The sequence below is a fragment of the Lupinus angustifolius genome, chromosome LG15, assembly GCF_001865875.1.
Source record: "Lupinus angustifolius cultivar Tanjil chromosome LG15, LupAngTanjil_v1.0, whole genome shotgun sequence".
Lineage (NCBI taxonomy): Eukaryota > Viridiplantae > Streptophyta > Magnoliopsida > Fabales > Fabaceae > Lupinus > Lupinus angustifolius.
The window spans coordinates 1681507-1696551 of record NC_032023.1 but is presented as its reverse complement, the minus strand read 5'-3'; the positions used below and the strand labels follow the sequence as shown (position 1 = coordinate 1696551).

The 15045-nt window shown below is 28.3% G+C and overlaps 2 protein-coding genes across 5 annotated transcripts; one reads left to right on the top strand and one right to left on the bottom strand.

Moving 5' to 3' along the window:
• LOC109327826 lies at positions 4262-6700 on the top strand. 4 transcript variants are annotated; one of them, XM_019560994.1, is made up of 5 exons: positions 4262-4434; positions 5164-5192; positions 5241-5413; positions 5515-5573; positions 6276-6700. In XM_019560994.1, the coding sequence occupies exons 1-5, from the start codon at positions 4413-4415 to the stop codon at positions 6503-6505; spliced, it is 513 nt and encodes a 170-aa protein (XP_019416539.1). In that variant the 5' UTR covers positions 4262-4412; the 3' UTR covers positions 6506-6700. The 4 variants fall into 4 exon arrangements, with proteins under 4 accessions (XP_019416539.1, XP_019416542.1, XP_019416541.1 ...); XM_019560997.1 differs by having other exon boundaries at positions 4262-4443; positions 5170-5192; XM_019560996.1 differs by having other exon boundaries at positions 5164-5413.
• LOC109327631 (heat stress transcription factor A-1-like) lies at positions 7600-10467 on the bottom strand. Its single transcript, XM_019560805.1, has 2 exons — positions 10249-10467; positions 7600-8313 (listed from the first exon to the last, which is right to left on the bottom strand). Exons 1-2 carry the CDS (start codon positions 10465-10467, stop codon positions 7600-7602), a joined length of 933 nt encoding a protein of 310 aa, XP_019416350.1.

Below are 15045 nucleotides of genomic sequence, written 5' to 3'. Positions count from 1 at the left end.
AGTCCTTTAAGTTTGTTCTATTTCAAATAGGCGATTCAAGTTATTTTTCATTTCAAGTTGATCCTTTTTAAGCTATTCTTTGTTTCAAAATGGTGGTATACAATATTTTTTAGTAAGATTTATAATCTAAATATAATTTCTAATGGTGCAATTTCAGAAAACTAATAGAGTTTATTTTATGAACTCACTGATACCAAATTTGTGATTTTTTGTTGATAATTGAAAAATATATGACAGAAAAATCGATCAATAGGAATAAAATAGATAACCAAATTAAAAACAACACTAACTTAGAGAATAAATCTAATAGTTTAGAATGTTTTATCGTTCACAATAGTCCCAATGCCCCAAATTTGTTGTAGATTTACACTTTAGCATAGATATGTTTTCCATATATTTACAAATGTACAGTTTAAATTAAGAAATTAATTTCCATGTTATTCTAAAACTGTACTATATACTAAAAATAAAAATAAAAATAAAACCTGCAATTATATCGTCCAACCCAGTGTGTACACACACAAAATGAGCTGCACCAGAAAATTCTAAATGAAGTGATTCTCTAAGTCACTATAACAGTCATGGATGCACACGATTATTATTTAAACTCATTCAATTCTATACTTGGTAGTTTTCAAGGCATTATTTAATAAAGCAAAATAAATAATTATGCATTAGAAAATATTTTCTTTCATGTGTAGAGAATTGGTGAAGCTTGAATTTTTAATAACAATATACTTTTTTATTATTTCTTGAAGAGTGTTTTTACATCACTCTTTGACAATAATATTTAATAATAATTTGTCTAAGGTTATAATTTCACATATGATTATCACCATTAAAAACAAAAAAATTAACTCATTGATAAGATAATTTATGAGAAGAATGCTAATGTGTGAGCTTCTTATGGTTGATAGAGTAACTTTATTTTCTTGTATATGGGTTGGTACCATTATATAGTCCATTACTACATGTCTTTATCTATATCTATACTAATATATAAAGGGAAAACTTAATTTAACTACCCATATGTGGTGTAATTTTCAGTTTCCCATATTACCCTTCCTACTAACTATACATTTATAACCAAAAATAACTATCTTTTAATTTAATATTGATCCTAATTTTCTCTCTAACTTCTCTTTGCAGTTACACTTCATGTTTAACTAATCTATATCATATTTCAAACTATATTCTCTTCATTCTATATTCTTCCTCTCTTTCTACTCTTTTATTGGGCATGAATAGTTGATCTAACACATTTACGGAGGAAAGGAATTTAAAGGATGAAGACAAAGAATGAGTAGGGAACAACAATAACCAAGGTTCATTTTTTATCCTCTGACACATTATGAAAGGTGGTAATGGAGTTATAAGAACAGTTGTTTCTGCTATTGGATTGTTGTGTTTTCATATTTGGTTTTTGTTCTGTTATTCTTCTTCATGGTTTTAATCTTATCTATTCAATTCAATTGAAATTTGTTTGACATTGATAAATGAAATGTCGTTATTTATTTATTTTCATCTCAAGATAATAATCATGTGCCTTTTCATCTCTTGACTAACACAAAATTTTGGTTTCAACAGTGAAATGTTGTTATTTATTTATAGTGTTTCATTTATGTTGTTATTATAGTGTTTCGTTTATGTTGTATTTGTTTTTATATTCTGATTTTTTTTGCTTTTCTAGGTTAAGTTTATTTCTTATTATTGTCTTTATTTTTTAATATAGTAAGTGTATAAATTATTACATTCATAAGAAGATAAAGGTATTTAAATATAGATTATAATCAAACTTTTTCAATTCAAACATTTATACATGTAAAAACCAGAAATTTAGTACCAAACAATAGAAAAGCGGGTTGTAGTGCCTGTCAAGACACTAGTTTATAGAAAAATGAAACATCAAAAAATATATAACAAGTAGAAATTTGATTGTGTCCCTCCACTATCATGATTTTCCATATTATAGCTGGAAAAAACGTCTAGGCAATAGTCTATTTTGGTGCCTGCATTTTTATTATGTCTAGTCAAATCAAAATTCCTTACATTATATTTTATATCTTATATCTTATTCTACTTTATTTATAACAAAAAATTCGTAAGACATGGAATACACTACAATATGATATCAAAAAAATTACAAGACAATATTGCATCCTAAGCTATCTTAACATGTTAGCTTAACATGTTTAATTGTGTAGGAAATTTTGCTTTATGAATGCGTACCGTACGGAATAATATGGTCAAAATTGATGACTAATTCAATTCAACAATAATGTTTATTGTCTCTTCCTATTGGAATTGACACTTTTTTCTATTCACTGTTGGGTTGGTTTCTTACTTCTTATTCTTCCCTCGTGCCATCATCAACATTATTTCATGTACATATGCATTCAAAAATGGTAAAATTTTTGACTGAAAAGTGCATTAAGTATTTGAATGAACTTGTATTGTAGTCCAAGGTCAGAAGTTTTTACATTGTTAACAATCATCTATCATTGATTTGTTAACCACCATTGACTTTCAAACAAAAATAATACAAATTAATGATAGATGATATGCTGATAGTGTAAAAAACTTTACATTGTCAGTTCGTAGATTTTAAACTCTAGATTTAATTTTAAAAAATGAATATGTTTAAATGAAAGGGTTTAAAGAATGGTTAAGATATAACATTATATTAATGTGTTATGGATTTGGCTAGAGAATGAAGCAATGATAATCATTGATAACGTTATTGTTATATTCTCATCTCAATCATAAAATGAGTTATTTACTGACTAAATATTATTAAACCAATATCCTAATCATTACGGAAAGTTTTTTTGACGTTATAATTTTCAAGAAGAGATGATTAGATGAAATTCTTGACGATATATGTAAAAATGTTATTAGGAAATATAAAATACCTTTCAATAATTTCTACACTTTAGATGGCTAAGTCCTTAACTATCAAATGATGGAAATCTTTATACACAATATAATAAATGATCCTTTAAATACTCAAACTATACTCAAGCTAAGCTATATATGATATTTTTTTATTTTAGTGTTATACAGCAAACTGACAATTTCCACAGATAATTTTTTTGACAACTCTTTTATATATAGACATCTTAAGTTTCAACCTTTTATTTCTTATCATACCCATACTCAAATCTTTACTATTACAACAATGTTCCCTTAAAAAAACTATTTATTTATCTATATAAAAACAATATCACCAATAGTAAAAAGGAATATATTTATTTCCAACAACCACCAGTTCTAACAGCCAATAGTCATCCATACAATACAATTTAGTAGGGGTGGGCAAAATCCAGTCTGATCTATAGACTCGTCTTAACTCGATGACTTAGGGACGAGTCTGACTTGTCCAAATAAATTAAAAATGACATACCCGGTTAAAAGGGACAAAGCAGTCGTCAAAAAAAGGAAGGGTTCGGGTCTATGTCTGGGTCACCCGACCTGTCCCTTATAGTTATATATCAAGAAATGTTGAATAAGTACCTATCAATACCCATTATGTTCAGCCCACATAACTCAAATACCTACAAGCTCACACAACATATCCACACAATTTATCATATGATCCTCATTCCTTACTTTTTTTTCTATCTTAGATTGATAGAAAACCATTTAATTTTTAGTTTTTGTGCACTTTGTGTGAGCTTCCATTTAAGTTTCATTTTTCAGCTAATAACTAATTATTGTATTTATTTTTGTGTGAACTTTTGAGTATTGGTATGTTGTCATTTGAGTTCTCATATTTTGTAACTTTAGTTCTAATTTCATATTACATTAATCCTATGATTTAGTTATCCATAATGTTCAAATTAATATATTGTTTTAACATATTGTGTTGATTCGATTTCTTCCCCGAATACTCACAATGGGTCGTAAGAAAATTGATGTATTTTATTGCAAATATTTCAAATTGTTAGGGATTTAAGTCAATAAATCTTTTAATCATACTTAATTGTAAGAAATATATATTTAAAAAATATGGAACATTGAGATGGATTGGCATCAAGAATATTTTCTTAAACTCAACGGACCAAAATAAATTTGAAGATATTATTCGTTGATAAACTATATTACACAACATAGGCTATAATGAATGGTAGGAACCTTTATTGGGTTTGAAGTTGGTGCCATAATGGGCCTAAATGTGGATCCACTTTCACATCAAGTCCAATCAAAATAATCTAAGTATCAATCCTCTATTCCAATTATTACAAGTTACGCCGTTTTCTGAACTGAATACTAAACGCACGCTTCACTTTTCATGCGTTTAAGGTTTCTCAACTAACTCTGACAACAACAGTGTTCACAAATTCTTAAATTTCTCTCTCAACAAACAAATCTATTCACTATATTTTCTCTACAATCCTCAACTCATATACATCATGGCTGAATCTACAAACTCTTTTTTGCCAGGTATAATTTATAATATATGATCTTAGAGAAATTAATCTCATAAAATAATATTTCTGATCATTCTATGAAATTGGGAGCCTTATTATTGTTCAGAGATTGGGATTGTTGAAATTTTAATTTACAATTGCTTGCATGTGTTCTATACCAATTTGTATTTAACTTGTAATATGAAATTTATTATTCCTTAGTTTTTTTTATAGATTTATCTTATTGCCCGTTTAACTGCTAAGGGTATTTGGTGTAGGGATTTGGGATTTGAGATTTGTAATATCGGGCTTACTATCTAAGTTTCAAATTTAATTTATGAAAAGATGTCGAAAAGATAAATAGTTCATGAGATCTCCACCTGGTAGGGTATAGGAAGATCATTCTAGAAAGCATAGATCTTGTGTGTGAAGAGATTGTTTCCATGATTTAAGCCTCATACTTCTAAGTCACGAGACTGTTACGTCGAGATTAAAAGTTTTAAATTTGGGTCCGTGATATATTGATCTCTCAAGGTTTTGAGAGTCATCAAAACTATGTCACAAACACAATTGATATCAACCGTAAATTCCCGCAATTATCAGAAACATTAAGATTTTATGTTTTGATGTTAGAGATGGAACACATGTCTCATGTTTTGATGTTAGAGAGGCATCGTTAGGTGTTGTATTATTATTACTATGCATGGAAGTTATACATAAACTATGAACAGTATCTGAATTTTATATTTTCTGCTATCAGATAAAGATGAAAGATCATTGAATGTGCCTGAAGGAGCTATTGAAGATTCTGAGTGTATAGTGCATTATGAGAAATCTCCAGCACATCTTAATAGAGAAACTCATGGACTTCATAATGGCATTGATGACAATACATCATTGGATGAAGTTAAGGCTCCAAATTTGTTTGAGAGAGCAAAAGAAGAGTTTCAAGCCATTGCTCAAGTGTTTCATCACAAGAAAGAGGCTTCAACTCATGAAACAAGGTTCACATGTTCATACCCTTTTCTTTTTACTCAAAATGAGTGGTTGAATTATTCATTTCTCTGATTTCATTTTTAGTTGTTTTAACTGTTTTGTGGTATAGCTATGGAAATCAAATGGCTGAGTCAAAACATAAAGAACAAATCCCAAGCTCTCTATCAGGTATATTAATTATTTGGAATGCTTCTTCTTCTTCTTAGTCATTTGGAATGTGTAAGGTTAGAAATAATTCTTACTTTGTTTTAACAATGTTTTGAGAATCTTTGGTTATGGGTTTCTTAATTTTTTGAATGACTACATACTTGTGGTTATAGAAGCATAATAGGCTCATCTTTTTTATTGGGATAAAGAAGTTTTCGCTTTTTCTTTTAATTTTAATGACAAAAATATGATTTTATTATAAATAAAAAGATAAAAGTGTATAATATTCAGTTTTTTCTTTTGATCGATTTCGTAGTATTTGCATCTCTAGTACTGGAGAAGATTCTTACTCATATTACTAGAAGAGATGAGTTATCTCACTCACTTACTAAAATTACGACATTTGTCATATTTAATTGTTTTCTACAAAAATATTTCTAAAAACAAAAAATAATAATACACATGTCATAATTTTAGTGGCAGGAAGAGATAACTTATCTTCTAATACAAGGGATACTTTATTATCTATTTTTTAATGCCTTAAACATATCTTTCCCATGAATTATTATAGGAATAATTCCATTAGATGTTATGTGAAAGCAAAAATAAGTCATGCCTTTAGAGATAATAATTGAAGATCTCTCAATCTTGAGTTGTTAGTTTGATATTTGAGTTCATGGCCTAGAAATTATTGACTTGATAAGAGGCATTTTGTATTGGCAGATAAGAATGAAATTGAAGAAAATATTTTTTTGAAAGCTAAGAAAGAGATTAAAGCCATCATACACCATGATAAGCCACAACACCATCATAATAAAGAAACTCATGGAACAAGTGATAACATTGATGAGAGTACTCCTCCCAATGAAGTTAAGGGTCCCAATGTCCTTGAGAGAGTAAAAGAAGAATTTGAAGCTGTTTTGCATGCAATTCATCCTAAGAAAGAAAGCTAACAATTTTACTATTTGATTGTTGGATTAGAGTTATGTGCATGAGATAAAATGTACATGCTTATATATATTTGTAATGTATCTATATACATATGAAAATATGTGCCATCACCCTTGTGTTTTAGATTTATTTGAGAAAGAGATTACAATAAATTATGTTATGTTGTTCCTAATTGTTGAAGCATATTAATTTTCCTTTGTTCTTTAGCTTTTCACACATTATTTTTTGGTTACATCATATAATATTGATCTATTTGTAAGGGTTGTAATCCTTTCGCCATTTATATTTATAAGCCTATTGGTATTGCCAAGGCCTTTAGTTTTGAAATAAGATTGAACATTTTTATGCATAATGTGGACTAGATTTCTAAGTCGGATTTAATATGTATACACTGAAAGTAAGTGTTTTTACGTTGTCAGTAAATCATCCATCATTGACTCTCAAACAAAAGTAATACAAATTAATGGATCAATGGTGGATGATATGCTGATAGTGTAAAAAACTTTACACTGTCAGTGCACATATTTTAAACTCTTCTATGTCATCGAATAAGGTTTGTTTGGTGTTGTGAATGAAAATAATAAAAGTAATAGTATATAGAAAAGAAACGAAAAGAGAAGTGATGGAGTACCCTTCTCGTCGTTTGGTATCAGCCAAATGTGAAAATGGTTCAGGCAAATAAGAATATGGATGATGATGATCTATCTCAGCTACCATGTATGCGTAATGACAGCCCCGAAGAACGACTAGTCAAGCGAAGAGGGTACAATGACGAGGATTAAGACGAGTTTGATAGGTCTACCATATCATCATCGTCGTCGTCATCATCATCATTGGAATAAGTGAATCAATCATATAAGCTACACATGAAGTCTAAGTATAATTATTATTGTTGATAAACTTCAGAGCCTTATAAAACTCTGTTCTTCATCATTGTACTGCATCAGAGCATCAACAAAAACATATTCTTAAAACCCACCAAAAAGACACTGCATAAAATGTCACATAAAACTATCTGGGACAGGGTTTTTAAAACCAAAAAACAAAGATAAGAGCAATTTTACAATGTCACAAGGTATCAATCAGGAGCAGCTTGCTAGTTTCCCTTACCAATTTCGCCGCCGAATCCGGTCCAATCTGTAGACTTACCCAAGAATAACTCTAATTCAATATCTATACATGAGTGATTTGCATCTACTTTTTCATCAGCACAACTCTCTCCTAGTAGTTTTTTCAACATACCCTCAAAATCAAAGGACTCATCATGCAAACTTTCACTACAAGTAGAACCAATGGGAGAAGCAGCTTGGTTTACAACCTTGTTAGTTTTCAAAATCCCAGACATTACTTCAATGAACTCAGATTGCAATGAAAACAATTGTTCAATACCATGTTTATGTTCAACATTCTGGTACTGTGTTCCAACCTTGTCATGCTGCTCTTTTTCCTGTCCATTCTGGTGCAACATAGCAACCAATTTCTTCATTTTATCCATTCTAGCAATGAAATGTGTCATCTGATTACGATTCAACTCGGCGCGACGAATTCGCTCCTTAAAACTACTGACTTGATTATCTAAATTCTGATTCTTCTGTCTCAGCTTCACAATTTCCACTTTCAAAAAGGCATTATCTTTCTTCAGCTGCTCAACTTCATCCTTCAGATTAGGATCCATTAGATTGGAAGACCCTTGATGCAGTTTCTTAAACTTGGGGCGTTTACATGTTATGTTCTTCAGCAAATGCTTCATCCCTCCCTTAAATCCTTCATTTGCAAATTCACAACGCCCTGAATCAACTTTCCTAAAACCCTGTGCCAAAACAAAAACATTATCACAATGAAGTGAAGTTATGTCTCTGAACAGATAACAAACTCAATACTCAGCTCAATATTTCAAACGGAAACTCCAAAATTCAACCATTTTTTGGTGTTGAAGCTTAAGAGATAAATGCTTCATGTGAACTCTTACTAAGTTTTATGGAACCAACGTGGTGGTATATTCAAGTTTAAAGTAACCTGATATAAGGGGAAAATTTAAATGATTTATAACTAGAAAAGATAAACAAACTTTTGGTTCAAGATGTGTTGTACCACTAATAACAATGAAATTCCTTAATGATTTAGAGATTCGTCAATAGTCGCAGTACGGTCAAACACGATAAAATGTAACACCCCAAAAATGAAGACAATCACATTAGTACATAAAATTATTAGTGTCCAAATTGAATCAGGGTTCTCTGTCCCCAAAATTTACTGTATCTATGTATCAAACTAATCACATGTTATCAAATACTATACAAATGTTATTGTATATTTTTTTATTTTCTTTTCATGTAGGTGTCGTCAACATTCAATTACCTCGGGACACAATGAAACATAGAAAATGAGACAGTTGATCCCATTCGTCAAAATTAATCACTTAATTTAAAAAACTTGAATCAAGTTCCTCCAGAAAAGAACCAGCTTTATACAATAAGATTATTAGTGTGTCCAAATATTTTCTTTTCTTTATAAAAATTATGTACCTGTCAAAGTTTTTTTTACTTTATGAAACAGTCCTTATAAAAGACTGAATAAGAATTAGGATTAGCTAAATCTAATGACTAGTCTTAAACATAACTATATTTAGAAATTAATATCTAAGCAGAGATAAACTCGTATACTTGTTGTAAAGAGTTTAAAAATAAATATTCTCCATAATAACATCTCACATTTAAATTCTTGCAAAAAGAATCTCAATTTATTTCCAAAAAAATATGGGTTGGGAATGGTTTTTTTGTGTACTACCAATTGTATCTCTCATCGTATGGATACAGACTAATTCATTTTGGGTATATAACTATTACTCCCAACCAGTTTCTTTCTCATGAATCGAACTCTCGATTTTTTGGTGGTCTTTCTAGAAATCTAGTTGCACCTTACACCATGTAAAGAAATTAAAATAAATTGAGATTGTTCTTTTAGATTACACTAATTTATTCTAAAAGAACAATCTAACCTGTTTTTTCTAATTAACTACATGTAAACAAATTAGTGTAATCCATTAAAAAATGTGGGATGTTTTTGTTTTGTTTCCAAAACCATCTTGCTCTCACAATGGAGATAATATGGAAGACTAATATTCTAAATAATATATATATATATATATATATATATATATATATGCACCAATATTAAGTGAATTTCTTGTACTCACTAATGTTAACTAGATTTAATTGTTACCAGTAAATTACAAAAAGTATCAACATGCAACACTTAATTATTACTTCCTGCTCGTTTTCTATAGGATCATTTTAAATATTTGTTTTACATGAATTTAGCAAGGTAATTAGTATATAGTAAGTAACTTCAAATTTGTCAACAAGTGCAATTTTTTTAAAAATTATCCTTCTCATTATCTTTCCACCCAACTAATGATTTTATGGGTTCAATTTTTTTCTTTCCATTCGGTTAATAAAGATGTTTATGCAAAATAAAGTTAATATACTTAAAATCCTCACAATGAACTTGAAAGATTTATGAGTATATTAATTTGTAAATCATCTATATTACATGGTATATAAAACATTTAACCTTCCTATGTGTATCTATATGTAAACCATAAAAAAATGTAATATATATATATTATCGATATAAAAATTTATACACAATCATAATCAAATATGAATAATCGATGTAATATCTATGATAAAAAAGTAATGTGAGATAGATAGAAAAGAGGAAATTACTGTGAAATTGGACTTACATAGAAATGAAGCTGGCGAATGAAGCTTGAAAAGTTGCTATGCTTGAAATAGTTGGGAAGAATGTTTTGAGTGAATGATTGAACATTCCAAACGACAAAGCTATCCCGCGTTTCATTCCATGATACAATTGCATTGGTTTCTGGGTTCTCCACTATCTCAAACGTTTTCACCGCAAACTGTGACTTATTACTGTTTTCACCAAAACCTTCCATTTCCATTATTCCATACTTCTTCATTTTTTATTTAAAGTTTCTGCTATATTATGCTTCACAGTGTTAGTAATAATAATAATAAGAGAAAAAATATATACATTAATAATGTGTTTGTATTATCATTATTCATATTTAATTATCATTAATTCTTGGAAGAAGTGAAAATAAATAGTATATAATGTAGTTTGGGATGAGATTTAGAACAGCAGATCTTTATCCAGATAAGACAATGATTAAACATGTTGTTTGCATGGTTTCATGCGTTTTGTAACATTCATAGTCTTGTACTATATATCACTTATAAGTGTGAGTAAGGTCTGGGTTGGTTGATTTTTTATTTTATTTTATTTTATTTGGCATTGAGATTTAAAATGTACTTAACTTTTAATCAAGTCCGATTTCAAACAATTAATTATGAGTTTATTCAAAATTAACTAGTTGGATTTGAATGGAAGTGTTGGTAACATGTTTGCTTAGTTCTTAACTAATAATAGTAACATGATTAAGCAATAACAACAAGACACCAAAATAGAGACTAAAAATAATATTGTAATTGTTGGGAAATTATTATTACTATTTAGAATATGAGATTGACAAAGAAAACTGAGTAATTAAGAAGACTGAGATATGCTAAAATCTAATAGGTGAGTTCATAAAGACTCCATTGTGAGTTGAGACATTTAAAAAATAATTTATGATTCTCTAACGCTATGTTTGAGAGTTATGAGAAAAAAGAAGGACAGTGGTCAAGGAGAAGGAAGGGAAGAAGAAAGGAAGTCAAATGAAGTTAGATTTCTCCTTTATTTGGGAGTGTGAAGTTTAGATGGAAAAAGATTAAAGTAATGATAATAGAAGAAAACTTTTTTATTTTTCCATTAAAAATCTAAATAAACAATTAGAAATAGACAAGAATGTGATTATAAAATTTTGCTAAAGAGATTAGCTAATTTGACACGTTTGTTTGAAAAAAAAACCCAAATTTAGGAAACCATGAAAATTAGATGTAGAGAGTTTTAGATGGCTCCATAAAATCTTTATTTTTTTACCTCTCTTTTCCTCAACTCCCAAAGAATGGGGATACCTTCCAAAGTCATTCCTCCCATTTCCTTTCCCTCTAAAACAAGACTCTCAAACATGTCCTAAGACTTTGTTTGGGAGCTATGAGGAAAATGGAAGGAGCGAGATCAAAGAGTAAAGAAAGGGGAGGGAGGGAAGAGAAATGAATGCAAATTAATGTAACCCGAAATTTAAACAGGAAGAGAATGAAGGATTAATGTAATGCAAAAATATTATTTTACCATTCATTTAAAAAACCCTAGTGGTAAAGCATAAACACAATGATACAAATATAAGACTGAAAGAGTTTGAGTGTAAGACTAAAAATGAGTTGCAGAACTTAAAAATAATTTATGATTAGGCTAATTAAATATCTCAATAAATTTGGTTCATAAACCAAATTAGATAATCATGAATTGAAATTTGAATTTGTTAAATAAGTGAAACTTGAGTCAATTTATATGTATATATGCATACACTTTTTGTCTCATATAAGTACTTTCTACTACTTTATGTTCATTGTACCTTTAGAGAATGAATATCAACATTTTACTCTATATATATATATTTATAAAGAGAGACAAGCTTTTAAATTTAATAAGCGTGAATTATCATTATTTGAATAAATGAGTTGCATAAATTTTAGATCATTAGGTGCTCAAATAGTTCAAAAACTTTAATCAAACTGAGTTTAAAAATATACTTTATTCTATATTGAATTCAACTCATTTCCATCCTTATTTGAATGTAACATGAGGGAGAAAATATGCACATACATTATTTATTAATTAAAGGAAGATCAAGATCTCAATATATTGAATAATCTAAATGAAGATATTAAATTCACTCTTTACACTCAATCTTAAGGACACAACTTATCGATTTGATTTAGTTTGTGTCAAAGATAAGCACTCAACCGACTTATTTGGTTTAGATATTGTTGTTCTAAGGGTATTAATTGAACAAACCAATCCAAATAGATCCACTTTGGTTTGATTTAGGTCATTGACTTACAAATTAAAAAAATCTAATAAAAATAAATAAATCAATCAGAACATAAAATAGTTTATAAAGATCATTAAACACAAATACAAGAGCATCAATCATAAAAAACACAAGAACATCAACTTTAATTTACCTAGTATAAATTTGAATGAGAGGTCGGGAGCGAAAAGGCAAAAATTGTTACATGAATGAGAGAGTTATAAGTTCATATGCGAAGATGGTGGACTTTTCGAAGAGAGTTACAATCACGAATGGGAGGGATAATGAAACGATCAAGGATGACAAACAATACAATAGGCTATTAGGTATGAGAGAACGAGAGTGAAAATGTACAATAGCTAGGTCGGAAGCATGTTAGGTTTTTTATTTATATAAATTGAGATATTGTGAGTGGAAAAAAGTAAAATGAGAAAGAAAGAAAGCAAAAAAGAATTACAAAATTTGAAGAACTGAAATGGAATGTATTGAGTATTTACCATTAAGAGTTATTATGATTAAAGTTTGGATAAGTTGATTAAAAAAATTAAACTTGTTACCAAAACTGAAGTAGCTCTATTTCACAAAAAATATACACCAACCCCAATTCTATATATTGTTTTACCTACATGGAATCATTGGTATTCATCAACCAATTATTACTTTTAAATCATTTAGTAAAAACATTTATAACCAAATTAAATGAAATCTATTTCCTTATTACAAGCTAAATTATAATAGTTGATTGGGTAAAAGGATTAATTGGGTTTTTTTGTTGTTGCAAGTGTGACATTTTACCGGAAAAATTGGCATTGTGACCTTCAATAGGGGCAGGCCAACATTATTTAGGTGCAATGTGAACTCTAAGATGGACCTTTTACTTTATTATCTTATACTAAATATTAATGTCCAACATAAACTCCAATTTTTCAATTTCATAAATTGATAAGAGAAAAAAAAAATTTACTCACAATGTACTGAATCATATATATTTTATATGTAATCATCAATTGATACTCTTAAACATAAAAAATACAAATAAATATTGAATGATATAATAATTATATAAAAACTTTATATAGACAATACAAATATATATTAAAGTAAATTGCAAAACATACAACTTCACCTTTTTATTTATTTATTTTAGTATCATTAATAACTTTCTAATTTCAATAAAGCAATTTGTACCAAAATTAATTTTAGGATCATTTCTATATACCACACTAGTTCAAGTCCTATGGAATATGAAGAGAAGAGAGATTTTTTTATGCTTCATTTTTTACCCACTATCCATAGCACACATTACTCAACCTACTTTTTCCACTAATTCTCTTTACACAAAAAACATTTATTATCTGACAAAATATGTTATTTCATGTGTCATTTGTTGTAGTTAGTCAGAAGAATACTTAATTATTTAACTTTTATATTAAATATATTTTTTCAAATCAATTTGAACATATCAAGTGGGTTTTTGGGCTAAAGGAATTGTGAAGATGTTAAAATCTACATGAAAATGTCAAAGTTAACCATCCCACACATACAAAAGTTTAGTTACATCCAAATATAATTCACATGTATTATAATATCTTCTTTATCATAGATCATTTTAGTTGTTGGGTTTCTTATTCATATTGTCTAGTACAATTTGGTAGTACCAATTAATAGGAAGGTGAAAACATATTTTGGAGTCACAAGATTAAGATGTGTTATGGTAAAAGATTTCATCATAACTTCTATTAAAACTAACCCTTGTCATTGCTTAGTAGAAATGTGTAAAAAATGGAGTCGCATTTAAAAGCTTATTTTTCTTACCAATCACAAGGTTATGACACATGAAGTGATACTCATTGTAGGAGAGCAGATGTGCACCCTCCTTTATACAAGAAAAAGAAGAATGAGGAGAGTTCTTGCACTCAAATTAACGTGTGCTATAGTTCAATTGTATTACTTTTGTGAAGAATTAATAACAATAAAATATGAATAATAAATGATGCAGTGACAATGTATAATTTTTTTTACAATTATACATCTTTTTCTCATAGTTAAAATCTAATCAATGGCTAAAAATGACTTGTAATGTTATTTTTTGATTATTTTTGTTTAGTCATCTATTAATTGCTTAATAAATTATAATAAATCATTTATAATTACTATATATTTTTATAAGATATAATTATTATTTATGTTATCTATTTATTTTTACATTAGTTGAGACTTGTGTCTAGCATAAAAACAATGATAATTTTTATTTTTATTTGAGTTTACTATAATTGATATGATTTGATAAAATTTTAAAGCTCTCATCATTATTTTAAATTCTAAAACAATGATAAGTTACAACAAAATTATTGAAAATACTTATTTTAATGTTCATGACACAACTTCCTTTTTTGACTAGGCTATTTGGCAACATCTATATTTCACATGATATATGACATTCATGTATTTGGTTTAGTAAACACAAAAGGCCTCCATGCAGATGTACATACTATATTATTATAAATACATAATTATATTTTTAATTTGTTCTTTGGGTTAAAG

Coding starts and splice junctions, on each gene's coding strand:
- LOC109327826 (XM_019560995.1), top strand. CDS start 4,413: ATGGCTGAATCTACAAACTCTTTTTTGCCAG. Junction 4,444..5,169: donor TACAAACTCTTTTTTGCCAG/GTATAATTTATA, acceptor TTCTGCTATCAG/ATAAAGATGAAAGATCATTG. Junction 5,574..6,275: donor AATCCCAAGCTCTCTATCAG/GTATATTAATTA, acceptor TTGTATTGGCAG/ATAAGAATGAAATTGAAGAA.
- LOC109327631 (XM_019560805.1), bottom strand. CDS start 10,467: ATGGAAATGGAAGGTTTTGGTGAAAACAGTAATAAGTCACAGTTTGCG. Junction 8,314..10,248: donor TTCGCCAGCTTCATTTCTAT/GTAAGTCCAATT, acceptor GTTTTGGCACAG/GGTTTTAGGAAAGTTGATTC.